The sequence below is a fragment of the Chionomys nivalis genome, chromosome Y, assembly GCF_950005125.1.
Source record: "Chionomys nivalis chromosome Y, mChiNiv1.1, whole genome shotgun sequence".
NCBI classification, from domain to species: domain Eukaryota; kingdom Metazoa; phylum Chordata; class Mammalia; order Rodentia; family Cricetidae; genus Chionomys; species Chionomys nivalis.
The window spans coordinates 4887968-4909713 of record NC_080113.1 but is presented as its reverse complement, the minus strand read 5'-3'; the positions used below and the strand labels follow the sequence as shown (position 1 = coordinate 4909713).

Sequence of the window (21746 nt, the reverse complement as noted above, 5' to 3'; positions counted from 1 at the left end):
TATTTTCAATCAAGAAAGAAAGCAAACCCTTGATATTTCTATACCACTAATATTTCTACTACTTTACAGCAAAGGGGTAGAGATGGAAAAGACCATCTATTCTAATCTTGCTTTTTTTTGGTTCAAGGTGAAACAACTGGAGGATAAGAGGAGAAACAATTACTGGACTTCCCACAAAATCAACTTAGGCAGTCCTGAGATCCTGAGGATCCACTAATTCTTGTCCTGACTATTACTCTTTGTTTCCTTGATATTGGGCTGTGATATTGGGCTCAGAGTTTATGTGTCTAGCATTCACGAATGTTACTGCAGACAAATAACTGGTAGCACAAATAATCCCATATGCCAGAATTAGCCATCAGTTCTAGTTGATTAAAGATTGCTGAATTTCTATAGCTCGTATTAACCACACCCTGGTCCTATTTTGTTACAAAACATAATATGCAGCTTCTCTACTTCACCTCCTTATAGTCGTCAATGCCTTAAACTGTAATAATTTTGTACTTGGCTTGATTCTTTCTCAACCTTGTCACAGAAGTTAATGACCATAACTAAAAGAGTGTTACTGAGATTGTCAGTCCAAAAAGCCTAGGCTCACATTCTTGGAAATTGGCAACGAGCCATACACACAGCAAGTTAAACTTGCTGATTCATATGATATTAAGTCGATGAAATACTAAGAAATGCACATTAACCTTCTCTAAATTACAAGCCATTATTACACCAACTTCACAGGTATAACTTATCAACACACTATACTACATGACCCAACGTCAGAAACAGCTGGACTCGAACCCACAGGTTGCTCTTTGCGTAACTATAAAATTTCTCACTTGTAACTTGTAGTTACAGCCCTCAAGAGAAATCTGACATGACTCAGCCCACAGGAAGGGATTTATCTCATGAAGGGTAATAAAGGTTCAAAAATGGCTACTGGTTTTTCAGTTAATGACAACCATTATTACCCAAATAAAACCACACACACAAGAAATTTCTCTGAGAGACCGACTCACATGACACTTCCCAAAACCTCCTCCAGTTACACTTTCCCTTGGGATATAAATGGGATGTAGTCTTCCCCCACCTCAACTCACCACACAGCTCTAGTCAATACCTCTCTTGACTACTACTACTACCTCTGCATGGTCAGCTGTTCACCCTGATACCTGCCTCATCACTGGAATGCCAACTTCTCTAGGGGAAAGTCTTCATAAGAACCGAAAACCAGCCCCATCTGACATGGCCATTTGCTACTTCTGTTTCTGTTGCTTCTCTTACACATTTGACACCCCATCCAAGTATGCACTGACCACAACAGAAACCAAACACGCGCAAAGAGCTTTTGTGATACACGTCCCAGGCTGGTCAAAATCTCTGGCTTCAGCCTCCCAATTATGGAAGTCTAACTTTTTTTGTGGCAAGTCCAAAAAGCCTGGCAAAGATAATTGTATTTTATTAATTTGTTTGTTTTCTTTTTGCCATCACAACCTAGTCATCTCAAAATAGCTTCACTGAACAAGGGAAAGCTTTCTCCAAGTATGGAAGAAATTTCTCTTTTCCACTGAGCAATCTGGGCATGCAAAGACAAATAGAATTTAACACCATTTAAGTTTTTACTAAGTCTTGCAAACTCAGTAAATGTTACAGGAGGGGGACATCAAAATGCATCCAGGAAATTTGTCCCTTGTTCTGAATTAGAGAGAGGCAAAACATTTCATTAGTGGACCATGTGTTTTCTAGGGTCTAGAATTGTTTAGTGTAAAATGAAGCAAAGGAAAGACAGATTATTCCCAAGTCAAAAGAACACTGACCTACAGAGAATTCCCAGTTATGCCTCTACTATCTCATTTCATAATGTCACATCTGCAATGAACAATCAGCCAATCTTAGGTGGAGGAAAAAACAGGCAAATGAAAAATTGTGACAATGTGCATTGATCTCATACCCAAAAAAGTACTGAAAAGTAGGAAGGAATAAAGGACGGGAAAGCATGAACATCTAAGCCATTTAGATTAGAATCAGCGGAGAGAGAGAAAGAGAGAGAGAGAGAGAGAGAGAGAGAGAGAGAGAGAGAGAGCCATCCCATCCTACTCACTGTGACATCCCAGATATGAAAGAAACACTGTTGGTTCAGATTTGATTTCTCAATGGTGTCCATGTCTGTAATTGTGATTTCCCCATCCTCCCCACATCTGAGGCCAATCATGGCAAAGCTCTTGAGATACTCACAGCCAATGGCACCTGCGCCTACATACAAGTTGGCAAACAGACTGATCAATGTCACTAATGGTGGGTGCGCACCACTCCTTATTCTCAAAAGAAAACACCAAGAGCATGTAAGACCGTGTACTAGCAAGGTCACAGGGCTGGAAATTCGTATGGATGACTGAGGGAGGAGGGCAGAACGGGTAAATGGGGACAGAGGTACATGAGGCCTTTCCTCTCAAACAAATACAGGTGGTGTGACTAGGATAAGAAAAACAAAAGACCCACCTCCCCAAAAGAATCAGGGAGCGAGAGACAAATCCTAGAAATGGTGGACAGAAGCCATTAGTGTTAATCACCAGGAAGTACTTCTGATCCAAATACAGCCACTTTGCCCATCGTAACAGTTCCTGCGCTGGATTTATATGAATAAAGACAGGTTAGGGATAGACTTCCCTCAAGATGTTCCCAAACTTTCCATTGTTCCCACTGTCCTACCGGCAGGCATTTATCTTCCATGAAAGTCACTTTGTGCTCGGGGAGTCAAGGGCATCAAAGTACAGCCACTGTCTAATGGGCAGAAACTTCCCAGAAGAAGCCTGGGGAAAGAGCGTTGCCAGTAGTCACAGGTGCCGAGAGTGACAACAACAAACAGGCAGTGATGGAATCAGAGGAGCACAGCGCTCCACACCCTTTCCCCCTCCTGATGACCTTCATGACCTTCTGGGCAGCCAAACCACCAATGAAGGCATTCATGGGTGGCAGATCCCCAGCAGCTACATATGCCAACTCCCGGATGAGGTCTATGTTCAAGCAATCCTGCTGAGCTGCTGGCAATGCTCGAGCATCCACAGCTTGTGCCAAGGTCACCATTTCTGCTGCATCCTCCGGGTTGGATACAAGGAACCGAGAGAGACCCTATCATGCCCTACTGGAGGAAGAACAGGCACAGGCAAGACAAGCCAGGGTTTCTGGCTGCCTTCCCACTTATGCACCTCATCATGGGGCCGAAGAAGCCTGCTGTGTTGAGTACAGAACGATGCAGGGCCTAGAAGCCAATGTGCAGCTGAGCAGGGTGACAACACTTAGCAAACTCGGTTACCACAAAATCTGGCTCTGCCAAGGAGGTGAGCAAGGGTTTTTGTAGATCATGGAGCATCAACACCAGATGTGGACAACCTAGGCTTCTCCAAGACAAAGGTTCATCTACTCACAGGCCCTCCTCACCTACACACAAAAATGATCTTCCAAGACACTTTCACTTGACTGACAATGCCTCCACGGGTGTAGTCGGAGAAGCCAGAGGTATCACAGATACTAAAGGTATGGGGACCTGAAAGAAGAAACAGACAGAGAAGAATGACAGCCCATGCAGTGCCCCTGCGACTCTCCAAAGATCAGTGCACCATCTAAACCAAAGCACAAAAACTTTATAGAAGCCTAAGACATCCCAGTTTTTGTTTCTTTACAGAATGCTTTACTCAAACACGGGGGTGGAGAGTGGGGGAGGGACAGACAAGTAAAGCCCAAAACAAACAAACCACGCACGCCCACCAAAGGCACTGGAGTACAGAACACAACTCTCATCCCAGCACCTCAGAGGTCAACTCAGGTGGATTCAGAGTTCAAAGGCAGGGTATACCCATGACAACCAGAATGACAGCAAACACACTTATCCAGCTTCAGACTCTGGGCGCTAAGCCACCGCATCTGGCTTCTGTTTCAACACAGCCAAACAAAATGGGAAGGAAGAGTAGTTCCCCTCTGACTAACAGCTGACTCAGTAGTTGAGGGAGCATCCTGCTCTCACAGAAGACAGGAGTCTGGTTAAGTTCCCAACTACACACTTTGGGCAGCTCCCTAGAGTCTGTACCTCTCACCCCAGGGAATCTCAAAACGCACGCACACAGGCTCGCACGCATGCATGCAACTAAATTTAAAACAAGACAAAAAAAGAAATCTACTTGTCTTCATCTCCCAAGCATGATGCTTACAGATACAGGCCATACCACCTAACTTTCCTGGCAGAGATTCTGGGGATCAAACTCAGGCACTTGTGACTGCACTGCAAGAACTACCAACCAACCGACTTGCTACACTAACGCTCACTATCCCACTACTATTTAGTGAGTGAGAAGATAAAACAAGCTGTACATGTTCAAAACTAAAGACATTGTTTGCATCTGTTTCTTCATCTGGACACGGTATTCACAGAGCCCAGGCTGGCCTCTTACTCTGTAGCTAAGGTTGGACCTGAAGGCCTAATCCTCCTGCACCCACCTGCTGGAGCACCAGGATTACAGGTGCATGCCATCATCCACAATGGCACCCAATTTTCCTTTCTGACAAACAGTTTCTACTCACAGAGCTCAGGGATGGAGGACTATGTCCAAAACAACTTAAGAACCTTCAGTCCTGTCTTCATCAATGACTAATCAGTTTACAGCCCATGCAGGCATTTCTCCAAGAAAAAGAGGATGGCCATGAGTACTCAGTAATCCCACTCATTCAAGTCTACATAATACAAGGAGTTGAGACCCAAGATTTAACTAGGCAAACCTTTTAGAAACCAAGCATGCCAGTACAACTAAAGCCAGCATCAAATATGTAACGCAAGTATCTTGCAGCTATAAATAATATCAAACATCATGCTACTTTGACTGTGTTTGAGCTCACAGGTCTCACTTCAGTGCTCACGAACTTTCCTAATTTAAGGGACATAATCTCCACAGAAGCTTTGTTAGTCTCACTTTGTGGGGTTTCACTGTATTTGGCCAACTGCGTACACTAACTGTTCTGAAGTACTGTAGATGTGTCTCCCCAAATCTTCTCCCATCACTCCCTTATCGCCTTCAGATACTTTCTCAAAAATGCAGGTGGGATGGCTGAGGGGAGCTCTTGGGATCCATCTGTCTCCGTCCTCCACCCTGCGCCCCACTGGCTGGTGCAGGCCTTCCCTGCATGTACTGCCATGCCCCACCACACAACAGTGATTTACATGGCTAGATTTACAGAGTTCTGAATTCAAACTCTGTCCTTAAGAGAGCAAGTGTTTAACACAGCAAGCACGCTGCACACTGACCTCTCTTTCCAGGTTCTATTCTACCAGAACCTAGCTTACCAATCTTACATACTAGAAAGGATCTAGTCATTTAGTCCTTTTACAGCTTAGCAGGGAAAACTGAATTGCCTAAACTACAACCAAGATGGGGAAAAGTCAAAAGGGAATGAGCCAAGCATAAACCGGCTGCTTCACAAACAGCTTCACAGAAGTCAGCTGCACAGAAAGAGATGATGCAACAGGGGCCAGGGCAGCACAAGTTAGAAGGCAGCGTTATACCAGGCCATTGGTGACACAGGGCTCTGACCCCAGAACTCAGGAGGCAAAGGTAAGTCAATGCTGACTTTGAGATAAGCCCAGTCAGATCGGCAAGCTCTACAGTGATCTTGTGGCTTCTGAGACAGCCCATATCACAGAGCCACCTTTCCCCTTTGGTCTGTGCCACCAACTTCTCACCCTCCTTCCCCAGGCTTGCCGTACCCAGAACTTTGATCTCTATGGGACCGATGCCATTGAGTTCAGTCATGCCCTGAACTTCTGTGAAACAGACAAAGTCACCACTCTCAAATCCATGTCGGGATTCCTCCAAACAGGTGACGACCCCTGGACTCTCCTGGTGGCGGGGAGGGGGAAAGAGTTAATAAGAGCTAAACCGCACACAGTGAGGCATGCTTATAGTCAGTCACACTTCTATGGAAGCCAAGGCAGAAGGGTCATCGTCTATTCAAGGCTAGCCTTTACTACATTACTGAGAATGTCTCAAGCACAAACACTGAACAGCAATAACACCACACACAAACAAACAAACAAAAGTATTTACAATCTATGGCAGGTTGTAAGGTCAACCACAGGCAAAGAGTACTCACCTATTTAGTCACAGGTCCCAAGTTCACCAGTCAGGTAGGTGAGGGGGAAGAAAGGGGGAACAGGAAAAGAATGGAAAAATCAAGAGGGGTAAGAAAAAGAAACATCAATAGAAAGTAAGAAAGGGAGGAGAGGAGAGAGAAAACAGAAGGGCAGGGAGAAAAATAGGAAAAGGAAAGGAAATAACAATTACTGCCAGCCTCTGCATTAGAACCTATAGGGCTGGCCTCCTTACGCTGGTGATCATGGAAACCATAGCACTGAGTGGCTGCTCCCCATCTGAATCAGTGAGAATCATTTCCTCACAGAAGAGTTGCCTACGGAGGGGATCAACAGGAGCGGAGCTTTGGGCCAAGCACAGGGCCTTCCAGCACTCGAGGTACTGGAGCAGATCAGAGGATTCTCACACCACACAGGGAAAACAAAAGAGCTTAACTCGGATCTCGTCGGTGGAGGAACACATGAAGGCTTGGGAAGACTCTCCACCTATGTTTGGTGGAAGTTAGACCAGGAAGGGGCAAGCACTCACCCAGCTAGGCCTTGAGTTTCTGCCACCACCAGCTTGATTCCACGGCTATGACAGAATTCACCCACCCGCAGCTGATATTCCAAAGGAGTACTGGTAAGAACCACCACCTGTGAAGACCAGCAGGCTCAGGGTTGGGGTGGAGTGAGAGAATAAAAGATAATAAAAGCTGTCAGAATTGAGAGAGTAGGGGGAAGAAAACAACACACAGGTTTGGCTGACTCAGCCTTTGCCATGTGAGCACACAAGTCCCAAGGGTTTCAAAAAAATAGATTCAAGAAAACACTCCTAACTACGACAGCAAGAGTAACAGTGATGCTACGGCAGGCGAACAAGGTCTGAAGACTGGCTAAGTGAATGTATCTGGTGAAAGGAACTGCTGGCTACCTACAGCCAGGTCATACACACCTAGGGTGAAAACTCAGTCATCCCAGGTTTCCTCTCATTACACCTGCCTGTACAAGGCTTGAGAATAACATATGCAGGTGATTTCCTCCAGAGCTCATACCACAACCCCCTTCTACATATGAATCTGCCCCTTTGGCGAGCTCTAACTGCTGCCTACATCTCCTAGTTTCCCAGCACAAAGCCTGACACAGACACACTGAGGCAGCCTAAAGGACAACAAAGAGAAAGAATAAGGCAGGAGGCTTGAGGATACCTGAAAACCACTAAGAAAGTTCTCAATTAAGGGTCCAGTGTAGCTGTGCAGCTCAGCAAGGCGAGGTTGTGATATCTCTGCTTGGTTTTTGCCAATATCTTCCTCACATCGGTAGAACTATAGAAAGGGTGGAGGAAGACGGGCGCCTAAGGTGGAGCCAAGGCAAGGAGAAGCCAAAACACGATACCTGGGAAGACAGATCAGCCCACTGGGCAGTGCCATGGTCATGGAGAGTGACAGCCTTGACCCTACCGAGGATGATATTCTTGGCAATTTCCACACCCAGACCCATTACCAGCACACTGGAAGTTTGGAGGTGTTTCATTGCCTCATGACCTAGTACATACCTGTCAGCAAAGAACTCCAGGTTAGGGCCTAACCCACTCCATGCCTCCTCCACTCTCCATCTCTCCTCCCAGATACTACTCACAGCTGATAAAAGTAAAGGTCTTCATCTATGTTCATTTCCTTGTTTTTTGACAGCTCCTAAAATCAACACAGAGTTCCAGGGGAGAGAAAATAGTGATGGGAATTGGCCATATGGAAAGGCTGAAGTACTACTTGGCCACTATCACCAGCAACCTCTCTGGACACCATCCCGACTCTCTGTAAGAGGAAAATACTCACATTACTTGACCCTGGGGGTATTCCAAACATAGTAGAACTGATGGGAGACCATTTAGAATCCACCTTAGAGTTGGGTCTAAACACTCTGCATTTCTTGGACAGGACTGAGCTGGACATCTGAAGAAAAATGAGAGCATCACAAGCTGAGGCATGTATGACAGGATCATTTTCCTGGTATCCACTCAGAGAGGTTTTCTAGAGTACTGATATCCTGTTCTGACGGAGAAGGCATGAAAGATAGATTTCTTAGGTCAAACCAATGCAGCTCTTAAGCGTTGGTGCAGTGTGCAAAAAGTGCTCGTGCACACAGATAAGCACCCGAGAAGCCAGCAAAGTTAAATACACAAGCATCCTTCAAAGAAGGTGGTGTTTACCTGTCCTCTTCCTGGAACCATGGGAATGGATGGAGTTTACAACATGGCTGATCCACTGCTGTCTCTGAGGAGCCAGCCTCCTCCATCCGTAACACCAATAATTCATGTTTTGCTTATCCCAAACCCTTTTCACCTAAATCTTGAGCACCAATTCCAGTCCATAAAACCCATTCTTATGAGGTCTCTTGTGCTTTAACAACAGCCTAAGTGACTTCTCCATTTTCTTAGGGCCAATCCTGGCACCCACAGGCATCATGTTTACTAAGTCAAGTTCCCTAGATCCTAAATCTTGGGTACTGTCTCTGAGTCAACAGTACCCATTCTTATGAAAGAAACCAGACATAGTTTTGTAAAGAATCTCGGTGTAAGCATGTCGTAAAATTGTTGTGCACTTGAGGCTGAGTTCGTTGTTATCTGACTACTACCGTCCTCTCCCCAACTGCTAAAGTGAAACAATGGCTAAAGTAAAATGATCTGGGCCAGACTCTAGAAGTCCTTCCTGGTCTAGCACCAGTACCCAAATCAGGCTGATCTAAGTTTCCGTCTTACCTCCCCCTGACAGTTTTTGCTGCCCGCTGTAAAGCCTCCTGGGACCCTCCTGCAGTACAGATCAGGAATTTGACAGTTCACCCCCAGAAGATTCAGAGAGCAGACATCCCAAAGTAGTATTGGGTTTCTCTGACAATAAGACTGAATTCCACATTATATCCTGCTTTTGAAGCTAGAGGTAGGGAAGAGCCATCGAAAGGATGAGAATTATGCAGACCTTGGAAAATCAGACTGGGACAGCAGACAGGTTACACATAACAAGTCTAGTCTTGTGTCTAGTCCATTCAGAATTTCTTTAGACAACTAAAGTAAATCTGAAGAAAGTGCTGGGTCCAATCAAAGTGGAGGCTACATCACAAAAGTACTCTTTCTAAAGAATAATGTTTGGCTAAACAGAGTTCCTATACCAGGTCCTTATGAACAGACAAGAAGGAAGTCAATGATAGTTGCTGAGTCTTTATAGAAGTACACTCCAGGAAATTTAGGCTGGCTCTAAGAAATCTTTTCAGGAAGGTATGTAGGCACTAATTCACTGACCTAAAGATTCAAGTCAAGGCTGAGTGGCGGTGGTGCACGTCTCTAATCCCAACACCTAGGAGGCTGAGGAAGGCAATCTTGATCTCTATGAGTTCAAGGACAGCCTGGTCCACATTGGGACTTCCAGGACAGCCAGGACTATTACACAGAGAAACCTGATCTCAATTAACCACCAAGAAAGTAATTAATTACTTAATTTTAAAAAAGCCAAGTCACAAGAGTGATTTCACATAAAGTCCTAGAGTGAGACTGGTCATGTGGTACACACAAGTGTGCGATGGGGGCCCAAGTGATTCAGTCCTTAGTTCTAAAAGCATCAAGAGAAATCCAGAAATCCAGAGTAGATGTCAGAAAGAAATTTGCAGAGTGTCCTCTTTTATGGAAATGATGACCTAAAAAGGTGACTGCAGGATCTCCGTTCTTTTGCTCCATTTCTATCCTAATTAACAATACGAACTTAACAAATAAATAAAAGCACTCTATCTCACAGCCTATCTCTCTCTGCTGAGCAAATGCACTAGCTCCTTCTGCCCACCAGAATGCCTTAGAGGAGCACTGGTGACTGAGGTCCGGCCCTGAGCTTTAACTCCCTGAACAGCTAAGAGAAAGCACCTCCTACTTGCCTGTAGCCCTGAATCCAAGACACTGAGGTGAAACTGAGCTCCTCCACCTGCTAAATCCTAGGCCTCCGGCACAAGAAAGCCGAACCCAGGTTTCTCCTGAGCCCCTGAAGCCTCCACCACAAGCAGTTTGTGCTGCCCGCCCAGAGAACGAACCTGCCTGCCACTCTCTTCCATACTTACTCTTCCTCGAAGACTCGGCCCCACACCAGGGCAGCTCCACCTTCAGGTCCCTGACCAGAGGAGTAACTAGAAGCTCCCTTCTTTCGAGGAGCATCCCTCTCCCCAGTCGGGGAACAAGATGGCATCTGCCAGGAGAAAGCGGAAAGGAGGAGCCAGAGTCACAACCACCCACTCAGGAATCATGTCTGACATAAGCCGCAGGCAAGCGTGACTCTGCTCTGCCAGGTATCGTCCAAACCTCTCGAGCGACAGCCTAGCTCCCTGCAGAAATGGTGATTGCTCCTGTTGGAAGCAGGACATGAAACCATGGGGAAATCACCTGCTGGGAAAATGCTTGCCGTACAGACCAGTAACAGAACATGCCTTTACTGTTTATACTCCTAGTCACTTGCCCGTGCTGTGGAGCTTTCTCCCCCACCCCAGCGAATAGGAGTTTACGCTGAGCTGATGGCTGCACTCTCTCCCTCTTCTCTTACACAGAATCATCAGCCTTGGGGTCTGAATGACTACTTCAATATGACTTGTACCTTTAAAGGCAAAGCTGACAAAATGTAAACCCGCCATGGCGGGGCATGGGGATGGTGGGGGTGGGGAGGATAGGGGGAGCGATATTTCTTGGTGCATGTGTGCAGGCGCCAAATGGAAAACAAATTATTAATGCAAAATTGATACATCTTTTTCCGTAATGTATGACTGAACACGTAATTAAACACGAGAGATAGATGTTAAGAACAGGAAAAGTTCTACTTTATTGTAGTGACAGACGTATTTATTTTATCCTCCATTGAGCAGGCACCTGTCATGATTCACAGTCCTGGTGCTCTTAGTGCTTCTCTGTGAGCACAAGGACTTCTGTGTACCAACACCTTGACCTGGACTTACATCCCCAGGAATGTCAGTGCAGGAAGACAACACATGCCCAGGAATTCCTTTGCTCAAATAAACCTGTTGTTAACAGCTTTTCGGTTTGGCTTGATCTGTTTTACTGCAATGGTGGAGCAGCCTTTATTGGAGGAAGAAAGCCTACTAAGTTTATTGGGGATGGTTAAAATCTGTGATATCTGTAACAAAAAAATTAACTTAAAACTCTTAACCGGGGTTGATTATTAAAAATCTGTGCATTAGGTGATTTTTTTGTTCCTTTCTTTTGGTTTTGCCACACAGGGTTTCTCTGTGTATTTCCGACTGTCCTGGAACTCACGCTGTAGACCAGGCTGGCCTCCATCTCACAGAGATGGATCCGCTTGCCTCTCTGCCTCCCTAAGTGCTGGGATTAGAGGTGTCTGGCACCACCGCCCGACTGCTTTAGGTAGTCTGAAACAAATCATAAGGTAAGATTCAATTCTGGGGTAAGTTCTGAGATATAAGCCATCTTTGCTAGGGTTGGAAAGGACATGTGCCAGTTGACTTCACTGCCATATTGCCTAAGGGTGATGACATGGTATAGGCGACCTAGGGAAGAACAGGTCTCCAAAGATACTTTTAAACAAGAAAATATTTTACATGATAGTTTTGTATGATGATTCCTGTCTTGAAAAAATGGTTCATAAAACAATGCTTCTTTAATGAGGTATTTAGGGCTGCACCTCATAAGCAAGAATGTACCTTTAATTGGCACTCAAACTTTGTAACATGAAGAGTCACCCAGATGATACTGGTTTTAAGAAATGATGGCTGTATGGGAAACAGCTAAGGTTTGCAAGCATGTGACCAGACTGGAGTTCCTAAAGAGATCCCAGTTGCAAGGAAGAGACCTTAACAGTTTTGGAGGGGCTGATGTGTCAGAGAATGCCCTGACAGGAATCAGCTGGAGGGGTACTTGGGAGGAGGCGCTGAAGCTGAGGGGAAAAAAAAAAGAGTAAGAGAAATGAAGACAGAAACATTGGGTGGACTTGGAGGAACAAAGGTGAATACCAAACAGCCCCAAGTTTATTTCTCGCCATCATATGTACTAATTACAGGCAAAAGGCACAACAAAGTCAGCTAACCGCCTCCCGCACTATCCTTGGGAAGAAGCTCCAGCAGGTGCATTTTCTCAATACAAGAATTCCAATAACAGCAAGCAGATACTGATCACTAAGGAGTAGTGCCACCAGCCAGCATACACCAGAACAAATCTTAATAGATAATTGTTCTTTCTTATCGGCAAAACATGCTCTTTCCCACGGGCTTAATCAGAACTTTCTCACAGACCTCAAGGATGCCAGCACAGCAGGCAATCTAGAACTCAAATGATGTCTTTACGTCAGATGGAAAGTGAGTTTTATGTGGGCTACCACGCTGGTGCCATGGGATAGTCTTCTGAAATCCCAGCCACAATTAAATGGAGCCAGCTGGGACCTAGAAGGCGGGCTGCATAATGCTGCCAAGGGTGGATCCAGGAGGTGACCCAAGCTCCTTGGGAAAGGCCAGGTGATTAGGAATAATCCTCGGATATTGAATATTAAATTGCTTGTTCTGTTGGACCTTGGTTTTGCCTTGTGTGGATTATGATTTTTCCCCTTGTTTTTTTCCCTCTTGAATTAAAAGATACTTTATTTTTAAGAGATTTTGTACTAAGAGGGAATTATGGATTTTTACAAAGAAGCTGGGTATTTTTAAGAACAGCTTTTAAAATTATTTAAAATTACAAAGCTATAGAACATTTTAATTTTCTAATATCATCAATATGTAATCTTGATAAATAGGTAAGTAAAAGTCTTAAACTTAGGGCCACAGCTCGACTCCGGAGACTAAGGAGGTATTCCTATCTCATAATGCAGCAAGTTGGGGACCTAAGCAGTTAGGCAAAGGGCCTCTCCTTAACTAAGGTCTATTCAGGCTAACAGAGGCCGATTTTAGGAATGTATGTCTAATCTCCTTGTTCTTACTAACAACATCGAGTTGTGGCTATTTTGGTGAACTGAGTCGTACAGGGAACTGTTGTGATCCTATAAAAGGATCAGGAGAATTCCAATCTCTTTGTGTAACTGTGGTCTCATAAAACGAATTGGACAACAGTGTTCTACTTTGCAGAATAATCTTGTGAGCATTGACTTGAAGTGTCCTTTGAATGTCTGGTAGAATTCTTTGCTGAAATCATCTGGCTCTGGGCTTTTCTTTGTTTGGGAGACTTTAATGCCTTCTTCTATTCTGCCGGGGGCTATGGAACTTCTTAACTTATTTCTCTGATTTTGATTTAACTTTGATAAGGTTCCCATGAAGAAAATTACCCATTTGTTGAGGTTTTCCAATTTGGTAGTGTTCAGATTTCTTGAAAGTATGTCCTTAAGATTCTCTGAATTTCTCCTGTGTCTGTTGTCATGTCTCCTTTTCATTTTTGATTTGTTCATTTGGATATTTTCTCTCTTCTTAGATAAGTTGTAGAAGGGTTTGGCAGCTAATCTTAACTGATTTTTCTGAGATCCAACTGTTGTTTCATTGATTCGTTGTGTTTGTGTGTGTGTGTTCTGTTTTATTGACTGTAGCCCAGAGTTTATCTCTTGACATCCACTCCTCTTGGGTGTGATTTATTTATTTTGTCCCAGAGGTTGCAAGTGTGCTTTTGAATTGCTAAGAAGAGAACTCTCCAGTTCTTTTATGTTGGCTCTTAGTGCCTAGTGACTTTCCTCTTTGAATCACCTTCATTATGTCCCTGCATTTGGGTTTGCTGTGTATTCCATTGCCTTCTGACACACATGGAAACCTTTGTCTTCCTGAGAAGCACAGCCTCAAAAAGGAAGAACAGAAATGGCATGTTTTATACATCATAATTGGAATTATTTTTACAGTGGCAGGTATGATGAATATTGTCACAAATTGTGTTAACTTTTGGAGCAATGTTGGTGGTGACTACTGGTATATCAAAATAGCTTCAGGGTGTATTATAATAAAAAGTGAATTCATAATAATATGATGCCTTGTGACTGATGAATTTCTGTCAAAACCTGTTCCTGCTTGTTACAGGTAACAGATATTAGAAATGCTTGCTTGTTAGAAAAGGAAGACAGGGTAGTAAGGGTGGATAGCCACAGTCTGAACTCCAGTAAAATAAAACAATTCAGTGGTGAGTCAATACAGAAGCAACAGGACAGAAAAAAAATTGACAACCATGAGTACAGAATTAGTCTTTGTTTATAATCTTTGCTGTAAGATTTAGGTGAAGTCAACAAGCAGGATAAGTGCATGAATGTGTCATTTTGAGGTTAATACAGCATTAAATGGAAGTGAAACATGGAATGTGCCCTCAAAACAGTAAGAATTAAATCCAGCTGAGTAAGAGAGCAAACAAGCAAGTTTTCCCTAGAATCCTTGGTTTAGACCCTTGCATTCTCACCAATACATGTATTTGGTAGGTGAATTTCCATGTCAGGCTATCATTAAGAAAATCGGGGCATGAACTGAAGCAGAATCCCTGCTGTCATAAAAGAACATCCTGTGGTATGGACATAATTGGAGCCTGCTTCTCTTTGAGCCTTCATTGCCCTTCATGACATAAATCCTTTCGCGGGATCTGTCTGTGAAGTTTTTGTGTGTCGGTGCCTGGGAAAGAGCTCTGTTCTCCTTATTCCCACCCAGAAATTAAAGTCTGAGACTGCTGTTGCTGCAGTATGAGACATAAATCCACACATCAGGGTGTTCAGTCACCTGAAACAAGTAGGCCCTGAGACAGAACACATCTCTGATGGTGACTTCTTCCAAAACCTGGGTGGTGTGGCCAATGCCCAGGGCAATGTGGATGCTTATAAGATGGAGTAAAGTGAGGACAAATATGTGTGTGTGTGTTCATGAGATACTTTGTTCCTGTGTGTGTTCCTGTCTTATCCAAACATTACTGCTGCTCACCTGCTGTGTGTGTTTGTGTGTGTGTGTGCTTGCGAGATGCTTTTGTTCCTGTATGTTGCTGTCTTATCCAAACATTACTGCAGCTCACCTGCTGTGTGTGTGCTTGCGAGATGCTTTTTTTCCTGCGTGTGTTCCTGTCTTATCCAAACATTACTGCTGCTCACCTGTTGTGTGTGTTTGTGTGTGTGTATGTTTGCGAGATACTTGTGTTCCTGCCTTATCCAAACATTACTGCTGCTCACCTGCTGTGTATGTGTGTTTGCGAGATGCTTTTGTTCCTGCCTGAGTTTCTGTTTTATTCAAACATTGCTGCTACTCACCTGCCATTTCTTCCCATCTCCCTGAAGGTCTGTACATGGACCCCATTGTGTGTATTACCAAAAGCCTCTGCTGGAATCAGGCACCCTGGGCACCAAGGGAAACGTGCAGGTGGTCGTTCCCTTCTTGACAGAATCTTACAGCTCTAGCCAGGACCCACCTGAGAAATCCATCCCCATCTGCACACTGAAGAACTTCCCCAATGCCATTGAGCACACCTTCAAACTTGGAAGGAATGGGAGGTAGAAGGAGTAGTAGGCAACAGGCCATCATCAAGGCTTTGCTCTTCTCATCCTCCAAATTCCTTTGGTTTTCTGTGGGCTTTGTGTGTAGAACACATTCTGTGACTATACCAGCAGTCGGAGTACCTGCCAGTGATTGCTTTCTTATAAAAAGGACTTTACCTTCGTTCACATCTTCTGTGTGCTGTGAGAGTCTCTGAGATCTTATGTATATCAACCCTGTTTTAACTAGCATAGATAGTTTCTTTTGGAGTCGTCCAATTCTGAACAGCTCTCACAAGGTCTAACAAGTTCAAACCAAGCAAATCCCAGCATAAAGAAGGTGAAGTCCTCACACCTCTCCCCACAACACCCGTCCCCACCACCACCACCACCTAGAATATTGATACCAGTTTGGAAAGGGAAAATCCATTATCTACACTTGAATGTAACTGGGTATATCAGCCACATTCCAGGGTACGCCTCATGCCTGGTAGTACGTGAACGATTGGACCTCGTTTTTCTTGTGTACTTTGGTTTTGTCCTACGTGTGTGTGTGAGTGTGTGTGTGTGTGTGCCATTTCTTCCTTTCTTTGCTTGGTGTTTACTTTTAGTGTGTGTGTGTGTGTGAGATAGAGAGAGAGAGAGAGAGAGAGAGAGAGAGAGAGAGAGAGAGAGAGAGAGAGAGAACATGAGTTGAGTGGGTAGGGAGTTCAGGAGATTCTGGGGGGTGTTGGCAGAGGGGAAAATTCTCAAAGTATACTTAAGAGAAACATTTTAGTACAAAAATTAATGTCGAGCTTTCTATTTTGGAAGAGTTAAAGGAGCACCATTGACCATGTGTCGAACAGTGAGAATGATCTGTGTAAACAGTGCTTTTGCTACACAAATCAACTAATGTTGTTTCTGATGATTTTCTTAGTTACCTGTAGAGTGAGTGCATTTTTGGTTGGTTTCTTCTTACCCAGAGTGTGTTAAGCAGCTGGTTTGTCAGTGTGACTTCTGCCTGTGTTGTCAGGTACACAATCATCCTGGATGGCTAAGTGAGTGGAAACTCAACCGAGAACCTAGTCCTTCTCATGTTCTTTAAAGCTGAGAAAAAAAGCCTGTTTAGGTTTCTGTTGGCTCATAGGTTTGTAGGTATAGTAGAGTAAGGACATCCTAAGGGGTTGGAGATTAGAAAAAATTACAGTGTGGAGCAGTCCAGCTGAATTGCAATAGTGTCATAGTCCTTGCTGGAGGTTATGGAGTTGTTCTCTGAATCTGCACAGCAGGCAGTGAAGGACAAAAAGTTTCAGAGAGTGTCCAGCAACTTTGTAGGACCCATCTGGGACCCGCAGATTCCTTATCTGCAAAATGTGGATTGAAGTGATGCCTATCAGAGAGAAATGTGCATTGAAGCAATAATGTACCAGAGAGATTTTGTAAAGCACTTAATGGTGGATTGGGCTTGTCTTATCCATCACAGGATGTTGGTAAAGTACTTAGCATTGGATTGGGCCTGTATTTGGCACTGTACTCAATAATATGGTAGGTGTGTGCTCGTTCATTCACTTGGATGACTGCAGATATTACGGTTTACTCAGAGGCTTAAAGCTGAAATGGGTACAGGTGTGTTTGTTCCCTTGCAATGGGTCATAAAAGTAGGAAGTATGTGTGATAGTTAGAATTTAGAGTCTGAATGCAGTCTTCAGGCAGGGACAAGCTTTACTATTTGGTAGTCTCTCGTGCATGTATTTGTTCTGTCAGTAGTGGGCTCGGGATGAATTCAAGCAGTCCGCAGAAACTGTTAACCAGTACCTTCTGCCCATCAACCAAGGCATTCCATCTGCCCACCTGAGTCACAGTGGATGAGCTGGGTGAATTTGGAGGTGTTTCCATGGAGAAAGGAGGCTTGTCCAGAAACCGTATTTCTAGACCTCTGAAATAATCCAGCTCTTTGCGTCAGACAGGAATCCCAAGTTCATGGAGCAGACACTGCAGCTGGCTGGCACCCAGCCTTTGGAAGTACTGGCAGCTGTACAGCATAGTCTACTCCTGCATAGGCCACAGACTTGGGCTGACTGTGTGACTTGGGCCTACCGCTACTGGCACACACGGTATTCTGACAATATCCAGCAGTTGCTGCACAACTTCCCTCCAGACCAGGTATTACACACCCGATGGGTGTATTTGGCCCAGTATGTGCCCTGGGAATTGGATGGTTACTGTCCTGTGGATATGGCTTATTCCAGGCAGCCAGCCACCCCAGGCATACCAAGAAAGGGTTTGGGCCAGTGCCTTATGCACACATTTGTGTTTTCCTTCTTCCTGTCCCACAAGAAGGGCTTAGTATCCTTGTTGCCTGCACCTGGGCTAAGTCATGTCAGATTTCTCTTGAGGGCTGTAACTACAAGTTACAAGTGAGAAATTTTATAGTTACGCAAAGAGCAACCTGTGGGTTCGAGTCCAGTTGTTTCTGACGTTGGGTCATGTTGAGTATAGTGTGTTGATAAGCCATAGCTGTGAAGTTGCTGTAATAATGGCTTGTAATTTAGAAAGGATTAATGTGCACTTTTTAGTATTTCAAGTTTAATTTGCTGTGTGTATGGCTCATTGCCAGTTTCCAAGAATGTGAACCTAGGCTTCTTGGATTGAGGTCTACCTGAGAATTCCTTCTCCTTCAGCCCTCCTCATACCTTCTCACTGCCCTAGTTTACAAACTCTGGAGCCCTCTTTTGGGCGGGGCCAAAAATGCTGTCCACACCAACTCACCTTTGACACAAACAGTGTAAGTGTCCTTAGGGTCTCTTAGGTAGGTGTCTGGCGAGTAGGTCTCTACCCTTAACCCCATGTTAAGTTTTGAGCTCACTTTTCTTTGCCATGCCTTTCAGCCCCTGCATCTGGACTGCGTGATGGCTGATGTCAACCTGCTTGCACAGACTAGGAGGGTCTCACCACAGCGCTGCTGTGGCCAGACTCCTGCAGTCTCTGCAGCTCCCCAATTTGCTCCCAAGTCTGGCATCAGGATTCACGTTTCTGAGCAGGAATTCCAGAGCACCAGTGCCACAGTTGGTGAGAATGCTTTGTCATGAGTTCAGGGATCACCCACCTATTTGTCTCCTCCCCCTCTAAGCCTCTCTCTGCTGTTTGCCATTGGCCATGCTCTTTACTTTATTTTTGAGAGTTACCTAGTCTATCTTCTTTTGAGTCTGGACTTAAGGATGGATGCTTGAAACAGATTTCTGTATCTCATTCCTTTGCAGTGTAGGTTTATGGAAATGTTTCATTTATTTCCTTTTGATTTATTTTCATACAAAAAGAATGTGAATTCTCCCTGCTCTCTTGGCGTCTAGATACCTTGGCTGCTCTGTCTCATAATAGGTCTCCTCTAGTTTCCCACCCAGGTATCTACCTCAGACTTTCCTCTGTGTCAGTGCCCTCTTTGTGTCTGCTTGAAACACACCTGGCTTTCTGCACTCCATGTTATGATGCTCCATTCCTCCTCTTCTGATCCCTCTGGAGTCTCTTCTCTTGTACAGCTCTCCCAGTTAATATAGGTCCCTTTAAAGTATTTGTCTCCAGGGGCTGGAGAGATGGCTCAGGGGTTAAGAGCATTGCCTACTCTTCCAAAGGTCCTGAGTTCAATTCCCGGTGGCTCACAACCATCGGTAATGAGGTCTGGTGCCCACTTCTGGTCTGTAGGCATACATGTAGAAAGAATATTGTATATATAATAAATATTTTAAAAAAGTATTTGTCTCCTCGTGTTTTCTTTTTGTATATTTGGCCAATGGCCTCCTTTTCAGACTTCCGTGTCCTTCACTCGTTGTTCGTAACAGGATGTATCTGCTTCTCTCCCCTATATCACTGCTTGTCATTTCTTCCTGTGCACTTACATAAATCACTTTGCCCCAGCTCCATTGTCTTCATCTTGCAAAACTAAAGCGCTGTGCCCATTGAACGACTTCTCCCATCCCCCACCACTTCACCAGGGAAAATTTCCTCCCCCCTCCAACCAGGTCCTGGAAGGTGAACAACCAAACAGACTAGACTCCCACAAAGCCCGTCCATGCAGAATCAAAACCCAGTGCCATCGTCCTTGGCTTCTCAGTCAATCTATACCATAAACCACATTCAGAGATCACATTCTCCATCAGTCCCAGTCTAGCTGGCCTTGTTGAGCTCCCATTAGATCAGCCCCACTGTCTCAGTGGGTGGGCACACTCCTCCCAGTCCTGACTTCCTTGCTCATGTTCGCCCTCCTTCTGTTCCTCATTGGGACCTTGGGAGCTCAGTCCAGTGCTCCAATGTGGGTCTTTGTCTCTATCTCAATCCATTGGCAGATGAAGTTTCTGTGGTGATATGCAAGATATTCATCAGTGTGGCTATAGGATAAGCCACTTTTCTGCTGCCAAAGGAACAAGCTGGCCTGATTTTTTTGGTTAATCTTGTTACCTGCCACATCACTGAAGAAATTTATCAGCTGTAGGAGTTCTTTGGTAGAGTTTTTGGGGTCACTAATGTACACTATCTTATCATCCGCAAATAACAAAAGTTTGACTTCTTTCTTTCTAATTCTAATCCTCTTGATCTCCTTATCTTGTCTTATTGCTATTGCTAGAACTTCAAGCACTATATTGAGGAGATATGGTGAGAGTGGACAGCCTTGTCTGTTCCTGATTTTAGTGGAATGGCTTTGAGTTTCTTCCATTTAATTTATTGTTAGCTGTTGGCTTGCTGTATATTGCTTTTATTATATTTAGGAATGTACCTTGTATCCCTAATCTCTCCAAGATCTTTATCATAAAGTGGTGTTGAATTTTGTCAAATGCTTTTTCAGTTTCTAATGAAATGATCATATTTTTTTCCTTCCATTTATTTATGTGATGGATTACATTGATAAATTTTTTATGTTGACCCAGCCCTGCCTCTCTGGGATAAAGCCTAGTTGATTGTAATGAACAATTTTTTGATTTGTTCTTGGATTCTGTTTGCCAAAATTTTATTGAGAATTTTTGCATCAATATTCACGAGTGAGACTGGTCTGTAATTCTCTTTCTTGGTTGGGTCTTTGTGTGGTTTTGGAATCAGGGTAACTGTAGCTCCATAAAAAGTGTTTGGCAATGATTCTTCTGATTCTATTATATGAAACACATTAAGGAGTATAGGTATCAGCTCTTCTTGAAAGTTCTGATAAAATTCAGCATTAAAACCATCAGGTTCTGGGCTTTTTTTGGTTGGGAGGTTTTTTTATGACAGCTCCTATTTCCTCACGAGTTATAGTTCTATTTAAATTGTTCATCTGGTCTTGATTTAATTTTGATAAACGGTATTTATCTAAAAACAAGTCCATTTCTTTTACATTTCCAACTTTGTGGCATATAGACTTTTGTAGTAAGACATAATAATTCTCTGAATTTCCTCAGTAACTGTTGTTATGTCCCACATTTCATTCTGATCTCATTAATTTGTGTGTTTTCTCTCTGCCTTTTGATTAGTTTGGATAAAGGTTGCCAATCTTGTTGATTTTCTCAACGAACCACTCTTTGTTTTATTGATTCTTTGGATTGTTTTCTGTGTTTCTATTTTGTTTATTTCAGTCCTCAGTTTGATTATTTCCAGTCTTCTACTCCTCCTCAGTGAGTCTGCTTCTTTTTTTCTAGAGCTTTTAGCTGTCTTCCTTCAAATGCTCTCCAATGGATCTTCTGGTACAGTATCATGGCCGCTTGCTAGACAGGGACCTCACAGACAACAGGGCAGGCTTGCTGTGTGCAGGTTCAGTGAACTGAAGGAACTCCTGTGCAGTTGCACTAACCCCTTTGTCCCCTGACCCTCAGCTTCAAAGCAGGCTGAGTTGGGGGAATCCGATGACCCCGCAGAAGGGAAGGGGTTAAAGACCCATGTGGTCATAAAAAGAGAGATATACAGTAAACACATATTCAAAGCATAAAAAAACCTCTAAATGGTTTACAATGTGTTAAAAATATATACATGCTAAAGATTAAAGTTCTCAGAGTTAAAAAAAGAAAAAAAATAGAGTAGCCTGAGAGGCAGAGACAGACAAATCTCTGTGAGTTCAAGGTTTTACAGAGGGAATTCCAGGACAAAGATATATAGAGAACCTGTCTCAAAAAGCCAAAAGTTAAAAGTAAAAATAAAAGAAATGGAGGTTAAAATAAAATCATGTAAAGATG

At 43.9% G+C, this 21746-nt stretch overlaps 1 protein-coding gene across 1 annotated transcript; it reads right to left on the bottom strand.

Annotated features, from left to right (window-relative positions):
* Positions 1–1857: 1857 nt before the first annotated feature.
* Positions 1858–8061, bottom strand: LOC130868810 (ubiquitin-like modifier-activating enzyme 1 Y). Its single transcript, XM_057760837.1, is given in 16 exon segments — positions 1858–1863; positions 2096–2283; positions 2596–2620; positions 2704–2750; positions 2753–2804; positions 2917–3090; positions 3201–3244; positions 3247–3346; positions 3441–3538; positions 5747–5879; positions 6366–6447; positions 6660–6766; positions 7318–7434; positions 7505–7664; positions 7748–7803; positions 7945–8061. Coding segments are annotated over 16 exon segments (1506 nt in total).
* Between the last annotated feature and the right edge of the window lie 13685 nt (positions 8062–21746).